General features: G+C 43.4%; 1 protein-coding gene across 5 annotated transcripts in view; it reads left to right on the top strand.

The window, feature by feature from the left end:
• The window catches only part of msl-3 (male-specific lethal 3), a 267,550-nt gene that overhangs the window by 96,395 nt on the left and 157,714 nt on the right, over positions 1 to 13,441 (top strand). For all 5 annotated transcript variants that reach the window (XM_068353489.1, XM_068353492.1, XM_068353491.1 and 2 more), the window contains one exon: positions 2,862 to 3,083. In XM_068353489.1, coding sequence (XP_068209590.1) covers positions 2,862 to 3,083 — 222 coding nt within the window. The remainder of the gene's footprint in view (positions 1 to 2,861; positions 3,084 to 13,441) is intronic.

Genomic DNA, 13,441 nt, shown 5'->3' with positions numbered 1-13,441 from the left:
TCGGAGGAAGCAGCAGGGCCTACCGGAACTGCGTCACAATCGCTCGCCATTCATTCCTATTTCTAGCACGCTCTCTTGCCTCTCTCACATCTATCCTCCTATAACCCAGAGCTTCCTTCACTCCATCCATCCACCCAAACCTTGGCCTTCCTCTTGTACTTCTCCCATCAACTCTTGCATTCATCACCTTCTTTAGCAGACCGCCATTTTCCATTCTCTCAACATGGCCAAACTACCTCAACACATTCATATCCACTCTAGCTGCTAACTCATTTCTTACACCCGTTCTCACTCTCACCACTTCGTTCCTAACCCTATCTACTCGAGATACACCAGCCATACTCCTTAGACACTTCATCTCAAACACATTCAATTTCTGTCTCTCCATCACTTTCATTCCCCACAACTCCGATCCATACATCACAGTTGGTACAATCACTTTCTCATATAGAACTCTCTTTACATTCATGCCCAACCCTCTATTTTTTACTACTCCCTTAACTGCCGCCAACACTTTGCAACCTTCATTCACTCTCTGACGTACATCTGCTTCCACTCCACCATTTGCTGCAACAACAGACCCCAAGTACTTAAACTGATCCACCTCCTCAATTAACTTTCTATTCAACATGACATTCAACCTTGCACCACCTTCCCTTCTCGTACATCTCATAACCTTACTCTTACCCACATTAACTCTCAACTTCCTTATCTCACACACTCTTCCAAAGTCTGTCACTAATCGGCCAAGCTTCTCTTCTGTGTCTGCAACCAGTACAGTATCATCCGCAAACAACAACTGATTTGCCTGCCATTCATGGTCATTCTCGTCTACCAGTTTTAATCCTCGTCCAAGCACTCGAGCATTCACCTCTCTCACCACTCCATCAACATACAAGTTAAACAACCACGGCGACATCACACATCCCTGTCTCAGCCCCACTCACCGGAAACCAATCACTCACTTCATTTCCTATCCTAACACATGCTTTACTACCTTTGTAGAACCTTTTCACTGCTTGCAACAACCTTCCACCAACTCCATATAACCTCATCACATTCCACATTGCTTCCCTATCAACTCTATCATACGCTTTCTTCAGATCCATAAACGCAACATACACCTCCTTACCTTTTGCTAAATATTTCTCGCATATCTGCCTTACTGTAAAAATCTGATTCATACAACCCCTACCTCTTCTAAAACCACCCTGTACTTCTAAGATTGCATTCTCTGTTTTATCCTTGATCCTATTAATCATTACTCTACCATACACTTTTCCAACAACGCTTAACAAACTAATACCTCTTGAATTACAACACTCATGCACATCTCCCTTACCCTTATATAGTGGTACAATACATGCACAAACCCAATCTACTGGTACCATTGACAACACAAAACACATATTAAACAATCTCACCAACCATTCAAGTACAGTCACACCCCCTTCCTTCAACATCTCAGCTCTCACACCATCCATACCAGACGCTTTTCCTACTCTCGTTTCATCTAGTGCTCTCCTCACTTCATCTATTATAATCTCTCTCTCATTCTCATCTCCCATCACTGGCACCTCAACACTTGCAACAGCAATTATATCTGCCTCCCTATTATCCTCAACATTCAGTAAACTTTCAAAATATTCCGCCCAAATGGGTAATGAATTTAGGCTAAAAGAATTTGCTAGGTAAAACTTGATTTGGTTATTACTTCCTAAAATTGAAAGGTAAACAATCACTTTCTCCTTATCCCACAAAAAAGGGAAAGTTATTGACAAGCACTGTAAAAGTCCAAAAGGATATGTATTATTTGCTTTAGTGGACTTTGCTTGGGATGTCTAGTCTATCTGAAGGGTACTGTGTAGGGAAGCTTGTTTTTTTTAATAGGTATGGTTAGAGTTACAATTTTATGCATGTAGGTCTGTATTATTCTACCTAGGCTATTGTTTTTGAAGAGAATTAATCTCTTAAGTTCTAACCTCCACTGTAAACTATAAGTGTATTCTGCAATTTGAAAATTTAAACCTCTACTTTGATGGAATTAATTTTATTTTTAATATCGTTTAGATGGATCTTTGACTTTGCATCATAGCTCACCACTATCCCACCCACCATACTTATCAATAAGTAAATTAGCAATTTGAAAGTTGGGTAACATCATTGCAATAAACATTTAAATTTCTTCTATTTTAATACTAAATATTCATATCAATTACCAACTCTCTCCTTCATATAACCCAAAATAGAAAATTGTAGGAGATACCTCAACACCAGTGTACCGGGTTCTACTGCAGTTAATACATTTACATTTAGAATGAGTTTAAGACCCACTCAGATCATTATTTTAAAACTTTGCAGCTGCATGCGCTTCAAAGTATTTTAGCCGTTTGAATATTGGGTAATTATGGAAGTAAAAACTTTTATCATGAAAAATTGTGAATTTTCTATATCATAGTATTCATAGATTAATTGTTTCAAGTTCCAAGCATAATTCCTTTAATTGGTACTGCACTTCAATCAGTTATAACAAATTTAATTTCACATTTTTATGGACTAGGTCCAAGTAGAATAAGAATTTCTCTTCGTGGCATACAAACATATTAGGTTTCTTAGGCTGATTTGATGTATTTTAAGAGCAACCTTTTAAAGATCAATCCCACCTTTGTTAACACATCACCAGGTTATGATGAAATTTTAACTTTTTTAAGTATATAAGAAATCTTTTGAAATATGATTCTTCAAATATGTTGGAATATGGTTTTAATCCTATTAAATGTATCCTTTACTATATTTCTATAAGATTTTATAATTGCGGTTCCTCTAAAATATGTGAAACTAATTATCCTTTGCATTTGAAGACTGGTACAACCATCACTGATGAAGACATGGGTTCTGGGGCTTCAGAGGTGGAAAGCAATACAACCGGATTAGAAGAGGAAGATGGAGATGAGGAGGAAGAAGTTGAAGAGGACGAGACCAGCGATGAAGAGACATTTGAGAAACATTTTCCCATTGTTATCCCAGAGAATTTGAAGGCTGTGTTAGAACAGGATTATTATTTCATTAATGAAAAAGATAAGGTTAGTATTCTATGTACAGTATTCCTTTTTGCTGTATGTACTGCAGTAATACCATTTGCTTGTTGTCTTTGCTAGTTCTGAAAAATTGAAATTTATGCATTTTTATAAAAAGATCTCCAAATGTTGGATACTAGATACTCTGCTATTTCCATTTAGCACTTAACAGCATTGTTTGGCATTTTAATTTTCATCAACTCCTTATCTTTTCTTTTCTCCTTCGTAGTTTAACTCTTCCAGATTTACTTTGCTTCAGTTTCCATTTTCAGTAAAAAGAACAAATCCATTTGACAAGCCCTGTGAGAGTCTAGAAATGTGTCTTGTAAATCTGGTTTAACTATTTTGTAAAATGATTTTGATGAAAGTAATAATGATATCTGTAGCATTAATATTGATAATGTTGATAAAAGCAATGATAGTGTCAGACCTTACCATTCACAGGCTTTACAAATGCGAATTTGAATATTCTTGGAAGGCCATAAAATTCCTTGAAGCAATATTTATGGCTATTTATTCACAATTGTATAACAACATATATGGAAGGAACCTTAATAAAAAATCTAAAAATCCAATACAGTACAGTAATACACAAGGGCTTAAAAATTTAGCCATAGAATAGTATCTGTTTCATCTTACTCTCAAAGTAATATGCATGGGTTCAAGTTTTCCAGCATGTGCCAGAAACTCTAGTTTTTCTAGTCGAAAATACTGTAATAATTTTTTCCAAATTGTATAAATCTGTTGAAATTTCATGTGGGGCGAAGGGGTTGGTCGTCGCTGAGTAAGTGGTCCACTATACTGGCTTGCTCTACGCTATGTCATTTCTTGCGGTATATTTTTCATGATAAACACCATTCAGTTTACCATGCTTAATTCCGTACAGCTCTGACCAGCCCGGTGAATCACGAGGTTATGAAGTGTGATTGCTGTTTTTTCAATATTAATCTTACCCGATAATCATGTAGCTGTCAACTCCGTTGCCCGACAGAATTCTACGGAAGGGATACGCCAGCGATCGCTATACAAGAGGGGGGTGTACTCACCAGCGCCACCTGTGGCCAGGTACTGCAGTACTTCTTGTTGACACCACCTCAATTTTTCCTCTGTCGTGCCTCCGGCTAGACCTACATGGATACGCTGTTGATTCTGGAGTTTTTGCTCACGATTTGGTGATGTATTTGCTCTAGAGTTTAGCTTTCGCTATTCAGGAAGTTTTATCATTAGCTTAGCTAGCTTTTGGAATTAATTTGATTAATTATGGTGACGAAGAGAGTATGAACTCTCTTTCACTTTTAAATGGCCGACCCTTCCCTTAGACGGAAGTGTTGGTGTCTAAGAGAGTATAGACTCTCTTTCTTAATTTTGCTTAACAAAAGTTATAGATTTATTTTATATCTCTCCGCCTTTTATAGGCCTCTTCGATTAACTTCCTTTTATTATAAACTTATTAAAATTAATTTTTATATTTGTTTATATTCGACCTTTCCTAATAGTAGGCGGTCTTTTCTTGGTACCGAAGTTAATTAACATTGAGCCCGTCATTTCGGTTTTACCTGTTAACATATTATGCTATTTTAATGTTTTTGAAAGAATTTCTTTGATAGTCTCGTACTGTTTTCAAAGTTGAACTAACGTTTTGTTTTGTCTCTGCAGTTGTTGACGTTCAGAACGTTCAACTTGCGCTCTATCGTTACGATAGAGAGAGAATTTTCACGGTGTCACGTTGCAGTAAGAGTAAACCGTTTCTAGCGTTTTGTTCATTCTTTCTTAGCTTAATGGTTTTAATTCTAATAAAGGAACTTTTTATTTGGGAAATCTTTCAGTTTTTTTCCTTTAACAATAATATGTTTTAACGATATATATGATTGGGCTCTTCTCTCAGGTTCTAAGTCAAGAGAGAGAGAGAGAGAGAGAGATAGAGACGGAGGGAGAGAGAGGAGGATAAACGTTTCGTTCAAGCGAGTAACGTTGTTATCGTTTTTGCTCTTCTCCCTAGTCTCTTTAGGGGAAGAAGGTAAACGTTTCTAGAGTTTTATTCTTGTTCTCAAGCTTTATGCGGTGAGAGATTTTAAACGTAGTTTATTTGATCTAGTGTTTAGTCTCTTTCCAGCCACTGAATTATTTATCTTTCATTAGATTTTTCTGTTACATTGTAATTCTGTTTTCGCAATTACTAACTTTTAAGGAAGGATAGAATTGCGTGTTTCAGGTACAAACCACTTAAAGTTTCGAGTTCAGTGAAATAAGTGCAAACAGAAAATCAAAAGTGATAAGTGATAAGCGCAAAGTGTTACAGTGTTGCGTTCGAGGGTTCGTCTGTTCGTGCCAGTTGTTCGCCTAGTCTGGGACCTCTTACAAGCTCCCAAGCCCAGGGGAGAAGTAATGTCGAAGGACTTATGGGTTCAGCAGGCCTTGATCGACGAACAGACGTTTTCCCTCCGTGGTTTCGGGTGTATCTACACACGTTGCCGACGTGATCACCCCACCCACACAAAGACGAGAGAGCCCTTTTATTCCTCGTCTGCGGAAGAGGTTTCTCGCAGAAACCATGGACCAATCTTGCAGCTTTTAAGTGCAAGTCGGTCCCTTCCGCACAAGTCCAACTCCTAGGTGTAGCCATTAGCACCTGGTCAGTTCGGACTTGCTGCAGTACGACAACTGCACACCTCCCAGAGAGGCAAGGTGGTATCGCAACAGGCAGTAGCTCCGTCTGTTGCCGCACCAGCTGTTTTAGACCCTTAGTCTCAACGGACAGTAGCTCCGTTTGTTGTTGTCTTTCTTAAACTCTAGTGGTCTATGCTGCAGACAATGCAGTCTCAGCTTGCGGTGTTGATGCAGGAGTTTCAGGCAGAGAAGGTTAATACACCTCCTCCTGCGAACGCTCCTCCTCCTCTGCGCAGTACAATCTGCCAGACGTATGAGGTTGAGGTTCCTCAAGCTACCTCCATGCGTGAGCTGCCGCGTTGGGAGTTGCCAGATACCAGCGCTGTGCAGCAACCTCCACTTTCCTTGAGGCAGGAGCCTCTTACCACGCAGCAACCTCCTCAACAATGGGGGCAGGAGCCTTATGCCTTACAACCTCCTCTACCCTTGAGGCAGGAGTATCTTGCATTACAACCACCCTCGAGGCAGCAACCTCTTGAGGTACGACAACCTCTACCATCCTTGAGGCAGCCACCTCAACTCTCGCAGCAACCACCTCCACTTTCCTCGAGGCGAGAACCTCAACTCTCGAGGCAAGCACCTCAAGAACCTCAACTCGTGAGTCAAGAGCCTCTCTCTGCGCAGCCACCTCAACCCTTGAGGCAAGCGCAACTCTTGAGGCAGGAACCTCATGCTATGAGTCAGCCACCTCAACGCATGCATCTGCCACTTTCTCCTCAGCTTGAGCCTCTTCCCATTCAACTTGAACCGCAGTCTATGCAGCATGAGCCTCTCTCTGCGCAGCTACCCCCTCAACCCTTGAGGCAGACGCAACTCTTGAGGCAGGAACCTCACAGGAGCCTCATGCTATGCGGCATCCTCCTCAAACCATGAGGCAGGAGCCTCATGCTATGCGGCATCCTCCTCAACCCATGAGGCAGGAGCCTCATGCTATGCGACATCCTATGGGCTCTCGTGGCATGGTTGGTTTCGACCTGGCCTTTCATTAGAAGTGGCTAGTGTTCGATCCCAAGTATGAGGTAGAAATTTATTTCTATTTGAACACGATGTTGTGTTGATATTTATCCATATTGACTCATTAGAGGTAATTTGAATGAATTACTACCAATTGTGTCACGTGGTGGCCCGGGGAAATCTGGTAAAACTCTCTGGTAAAGAGACTGATGTCTCACCAGGTAAATCCTCGGACAGCTAGATTAGTGTCAGGTTCAGATTTCTTTTAAGCAGCATGAGCCTCATCCCATGCAGCATGAGCCTCATCCCATGCAGCATAAGCCACACGCCATGCAACATGCTCTGCTTACCTTACAGCATACTCTACATTCAGCATGCTCTGCATACAGCATGCTCTGCATACCTTACCGCATGCTTCTCAGTCACACATCTTTGGTTGTTGCCAACTCACTAGACTGTCAAGCAGTTTCATAACGTTGCTTTCTAGTCTGCTGCTTTTGCACCAGTGAAACCCTCACTGAGAGAACTTAGCTTTTCTCGGATATGGTTCCTGTAGATGAGAAAGTGCTATTCTCCCTCCTTCTGATATTCCCTTGAGGACTCTGTCATTTGGAGAGGAGCCTTTAGCTGCGTAGCCTCCTATGGACTTTTATTTTAGCATAACATGCTTCCAGGGAAGGTAATGGTTCCACTTCAGTCGCTAACCCCGTCTGTTACCACACCTGCTCCCATAGACCTTGAGCTGTGTTGCAAGACATGCAGTCCAAGCTTAGTCCTTGTTAGAGGATTTTTTGTTTACGGAGTCAGTGTGTCACTGGGAAGACGTTCAACAACCAGCAGAAGTGACTTGTTGTGACGCAGTGCGGCAACCTCAGCAACCCGATAAGGAGTTGTCTGTACGACCCAGACAGTCTAGACAGCTTCGGGTTGTCACTGTACTTCCTCGCTTCCCCATGATTGACAGTTCACAGACTGTGCAGCAGTACCATGATCTTGTGTCCGGCTCCGTCAGACGACTGGCTTTTAAGAGCTCCCACAAGTCGTCGCTGTCTGGAGATTCTCAGATGGACTATGGATCTGACCAAGGAACTGGGCCTCCTGGTCAATTTTGAGGAGTCCCAGCTCGTCCCATCCCAGACCATTGTCTACCTGGGTATGGATCTTCAGAGTCGAGCTTTTCGGGCTTTTCCGTCGGCCCCAAGGATCTTCCAAGCCCTAGAATGCATCCAGAGCATGCTGAGAAGGAACTGATGCTCAGTCAGGTAGTGGATGAGTCTAACAGGGACACTTTCATCACTGGCCCTGTTCATCGTGTTAGTGAGACTCCACCTCCGCCCCCTTCAGTATCATCTAGCTGCTCACTGGATAAAGGACATGACGCTAGAGACGGTCTCAATTCCTGTTTCCGAAGAGAGGAGGTCTACTCTCGCGTGGTGTAAGAACAGCTTTCTTCTCAAGGAAGTCTACCTTTGGCTGTTCAGAAACCCGACCGCCGTCTCCTCTCGGACGCATCAGACACGGGCTGGGGTGCGACTTTGGACGGACAGGAATGCTCGGGAACATGGAATCAGGAGCAAAGGACACTTCACATCAATTGCAAGGAGTTGTTGGCGGTTCATCTGGCCTTGATAAAATTCAAGTCCCTCCAGCTTAACAAGGTGGTGGAGGTGGACTCTGACAACACCACAGCCTTGGCTTACATCTCCAAGCAGGGAGGGACTCATTCGTGGAAGTTGTTCTAGATCGCAAGGGACCTCCTCATCTGGTCAAAAGATCGAAAGCTCACGCTGGTAACGAGGTTCATTCAGGGCGATATGAATGTCATGGCAGATCGCCTCAGCCGGAAGGGTCAGGTCATCCCCACAGAGTGGACCCTTCACAAGAATGTTTGCAGCAGACTTTGGGCCCTGTGGGGTCAGCCAACCATAGATCTGTTCGCTACCTCGATAACCTAGAGACTCCCGTTGTATTGTTCTCCGATTCCAGACCCAGCAGCAGTTCACGTGGATGCTTTTCTGCTGGATTGGTCCCATCTCGACCTGTATGCATTCCCGCCGTTCAAGATTGTCAACAGGGTACTTCAGAAGTTCTCCTCTCGCAAAGGGACACGGCTGACGTTGGTTGGCTCCGCTCTGGCCCGCGAGAGAATGGTTCATAGAGGTACTGCAATGGATGGTCGACATTCCCAGGACTCTTCCTCTAGGAGTGGACCTTCTACGTCAACCTCACGTAAAGAAGGTACACCCAAACCTCCACGCTCTTCGTCTGACTGCCTTCAGACTTTCGAAAGACTCTCAAGAGCTAGGGGCTTTTCGAAGGAGGCAGCCAGAGCGATTGCCAGAGCAAGGAGAACATCCACTCTCAGAGTCTATCAGTCTCAAGGGGAAGTCTTCCGAAGCTGGTACAAGGCCAATGCAGTTTCCTCAACCAGTACCACTGTAACCCAGATTGCTGACTTCCTGTTACATCTAAGGAACGTAAGATCCCTTTCAGCTCCTACGATCAAGGGTTACAGAAGTATGTTGGCAGCGGTTTTCCGCCACAGAGGCTTGGATCTTTCCACCAACAAAGATCTACAGGACTTCCCTAGGTCTTTTGAGACCTCAAAGGAACGTCGGTTGTCCACTCCAGGCTGGAATCTAGACGTGGTCCTAAGGTTCCTTATGTCATCAAGATTTGAACCTCTCCAATCAGCCTCTTTTTAGGACCTCACATTAAAAACTCTTTTCCTCGTGTGCTTGACAACAGCTAAAAGAGTAAGTGAGATCCACGCCTTCAGCAGGAACATAGTTTTCACATCTGAAACGGCTACATGTTCCTTGCAGCTCGGTTTTTGCTAAAACGAGCTTCCTTCACGTCCTTGGCCTAAGTCGTTCGAGATCCCAAGCCTGTCCAACTTGGTGGGGAATGAACTGGAGAGAGTACTTTGCCCAGTTAGAGCTCTTAGGTACTATCTAAAAAGGTCTTAACCTTTACGAGGACAATCAGAAGCCTTATGGTGTGCTATCAAGAAGCCTTCTTTTCCAAGGTCTAAGAACTCAGTTTCTTACTATTCAGGCTTCTGATTAGGGAAGCACATTCTCATCTGAAGGAAGAAGACCTTGCTTTGCTGAAGGTAAGGACACATGAAGTGAGAGCTGTGGCTACTTCAGTGGCCTTCAAACAGAACCGTTCTCTGCAGAGTGTTATGGATGCAACCTATTGGAGAAGCAAGTCAGTGTTCGCATCATTCTATCTCAAAGATGTCCAGTCTCTTTACGAGTACTGCTACACCCTGGGACCATTCGTAGCAACGAATGCAGTAGTAGGCGGGGGCTCAGCCACTACATTCCCATAATCCCATAACCTTTTAACCTTTCTCTTGAATACTTTTTATGGGTTGTACGGTCGGCTAAGAAGCCTTCCACATCCTTGTTGATTTGGCGGGTGGTCAATTCTTTCTTGAGAAGCGCCGAGGTTAAAGGTTGTGATGAGGTCCTTTAGTATGGGTTGCAGCCCTTGATACTTCAGCACCTTAGAGTTGTTCAGCCTCCTAAGAGGAACGCTGCGCTCAGTAAGGAAGACAAACTTATTAAAGGCAGAGTAATGGTTCAAGTCGACTTCCTTACCAGGTACTTATAATTTCATTGTTATTTTGAATAACTGATAATATGAAATACGGGATACTTAGCTTCTTGATATACATGTACACTGGTTTTCACCCACCTCCCTGGGTGTGAATCAGCTACATGATTATCGGGTAAGATTAATATTGAAAAATGTTATTTTCATTAGTAAAATAAATTTTTGAATATACTTACCCGATAATCATGATTTAATTGACCCACCCTTCCTCCCCATAGAGAACCAGTGGACCGAGGAAAAATTGAGGTGGTGTCAACAAGAAGTACTGCAGTACCTGGCCACAGGTGGCGCTGGTGAGTACACCCCCCTCTTGTATAGCGATCGCTGGCGTATCCCTTCCGTAGAATTCTGTCGGGCAACGGAGTTGACAGCTACATGATTATCGGGTAAGTATATTCAAAAATTTATTTTACTAATGAAAATAACATGTTTCCATGAAAACACGTTAGCATGCTGTTCGGTGAAAAAACAAACGCTGAAGAGCTGTTCCCTTGATTCCTTGTCTCTTTGGTGCAAATTAATATGATGGTTTTGATTGGCTCACTACAATTGCTCATCCAATGAAACTGCAGCTATTATAAAACGCGTTGTTTTTGTTAGCGACGCATCCATGTTCTCTGCCTTCTGGTGCTATTTAGAATACTGTGCTGTCTCACAAGAATCACTTGAAATACTTTCAAAATAAAGTTTGATCCAACACTATGGAAGCTATTTCACTCTTTATAGGGAATATACTTTTGGCAAAGCTGGAAACAAGCCATAAGACCTAGCGAGGTATAAACACATTGGCTAGGTTAAGTAAAATTTGGAAATCAAATCGCCTGAAATTACATATAAAAATCAGGCTACATATCAGCTTAGTGGGGTCGGTGTTACTGTATGGATATGAGTTGTGGTATGACAGTGAAACTATCCAACACAATTTGTAGATTTGAGAACAAAGCCAACGGAAGAATATTGGGTAGTTAAACGGCTGGACAGGATTAGAAATGAAACTATGAGAGAGATTACCCAAGTGCCATATGTGGATGAGATCATGGTGAGGGGTAGATGTAGATGATTTGGGCATGCTCTTCGCACTCCCCAAGAGAGATTAGTTCACCAAATTTTCAACTGGGCTCCACAAGGAGCTGAAAGAGTTGGAAGACCCAGGCCTACATGGCTGAGGACTATGAAACTTGAAGTAGGAGATGATGAATGGAGAAGTATTAATTTAAGAGCTCAAGACTGGTGACTAGTGAAATCTAACATGGGCCCTTTGCATGAATAGGCGTAGGAGGAGATGATGATAACCACCCACCACTAGTTAGCAGGGTGGGTGGTCGAGCTATTCTGCCTGATGAAGGTCTGCAAACACCCCCAGTTACTCTCCTTAGTACCCATTGCAAGTTTGCGAGACCCCACTCGCCAGCTAGCAGAGTACAATTATGAGAGAAATCTTGGTTTTCCTGCTGTGCGTTAATACACAGAAAAACCTTTTTCAAGTCTCTCTCATGACGCCTAACGTAGGAGCATATTAGACTACTCGACAGACCTCCTCTGGGAGCGATGACGAGTGTTTGTCTCATGCATGAACGAACAAATCCTCACAGGCAAGTGTCTCGCAGGTGAGAGTTGGTTTAAAAGATGAATGCGGGCAGCACCTCTGATCCATGAGAGAAAGCCCACCCAGACACTAATCGTTAGCAATGTGCGTAGGAGAGCTCCTCTCACGGACAAGATCTGCGCAACTACAGTTGCTCGCCAACACCCCTATAGTGAGGTTCTAGCATGAGCTACTTCGATTGCGTATGCGCTCTCGCCTTTATGATTGCAAGGTGGCGTGTACAATCCCCATGGTGTTTTTTTTGCAGCAGAGGGGAATGCCTGCCGCTGCCGCATCCCACCGTTGTGGTCCCATGGCACAACGAGTCTTGTTAGACATAATCTTGCGGGGTTATTGCCACAGAATGCTTTCCGACTGCCTGTGATCGCCACTCCCTACCCTGTTTCGGAGAATACCAAGTCTTGTGAGACAATGAGTCTTTTGAGACATAATCAGTGACTACTCCTCCCTATGGGTAGACAACTATTTGGAACTCTCACATGGTGCCGGCCACCTATCCCTTGTGATCTCTGCCTCACTCGTTATACCCTCAGGGCACAATGGTCTTGAGACATAACCCTTTGAGGTTATTCCCTGAAGCTTCCATACCTGATGGGATAGAATTGGCTCATGCTTACATTTATGAATGATAGCAAACAAGTATTCGCTTAGTTGGAGGTACACTTGTCCCCCCCACCAGGCGTATGGGCATGTACCTACCGCTGACAAAGTTCTGAACTGTGATCACTTCGCTAGCTGTATGTGCTCCTTGTAGGCGACTCACGCCCATGAACATGTTCACGATGCTTTAGCTAGTCAACGATCACTTTCTTTTTCGTAATGATGTTGCGCTTTGTCATGTACACAGTGTTCCGCAAGCAACCCCATGAGCTACCTCAGAGGTGCTCACAACTTGAAAATATGTTCACGATGTTCAAGCTCATGTACGAGCACTTATCCTGAGCAGGGAAGTTAAGATTTGAGACACCCGCATGCGGGATGGGGCAAGCAAGCTTGCTAATACTGCTGACAAAGGCTGTTTGCTTTGCCAGTTGCTTGCACTACCCTCGTGGCCGAATGGACGCTTTTGAGGAGTAGCAAAGGCTCCTACCTTGACACAGGTAGTCTGCCCTCAAGGGGCTCCTCCTTCATCCCCGTCATAAGGGATACCTGTCATCCAGTAAAGTATGAGGCACAATGAACCATTCAGCCGCATTGAATACCATCTTCCTCTAAGGAGTACTGGCTACTCTGGTATTACTGAACTTTAACCATACTTACATGGCTAACTCCCATTGAATTGAAGGCAGTTGGAGGATAGGAGTCCCCCTCCTACAGAGCCATTTCTTACAACTGGTTGTAGGTCTTGATATCAATCAATTTATTTGCTAGGCAATCTCTCGGCCCGTCAGGAGTAACTGATGAGAATTGACCATTCACTTCAGAGTCAGTGGAACTTACCATCCCTTACAGGGTGGGAGAAAGCAACAGTCACAATCTTTGGGAAATGTTGACTACCCTACTGGGTAGTTGG

Source organism: Palaemon carinicauda, chromosome 30, assembly GCF_036898095.1.
Source record: "Palaemon carinicauda isolate YSFRI2023 chromosome 30, ASM3689809v2, whole genome shotgun sequence".
Taxonomy (NCBI): Eukaryota; Metazoa; Arthropoda; class Malacostraca; order Decapoda; family Palaemonidae; genus Palaemon; species Palaemon carinicauda.
This window is presented reverse-complemented; position numbering and strand designations above follow the sequence as displayed.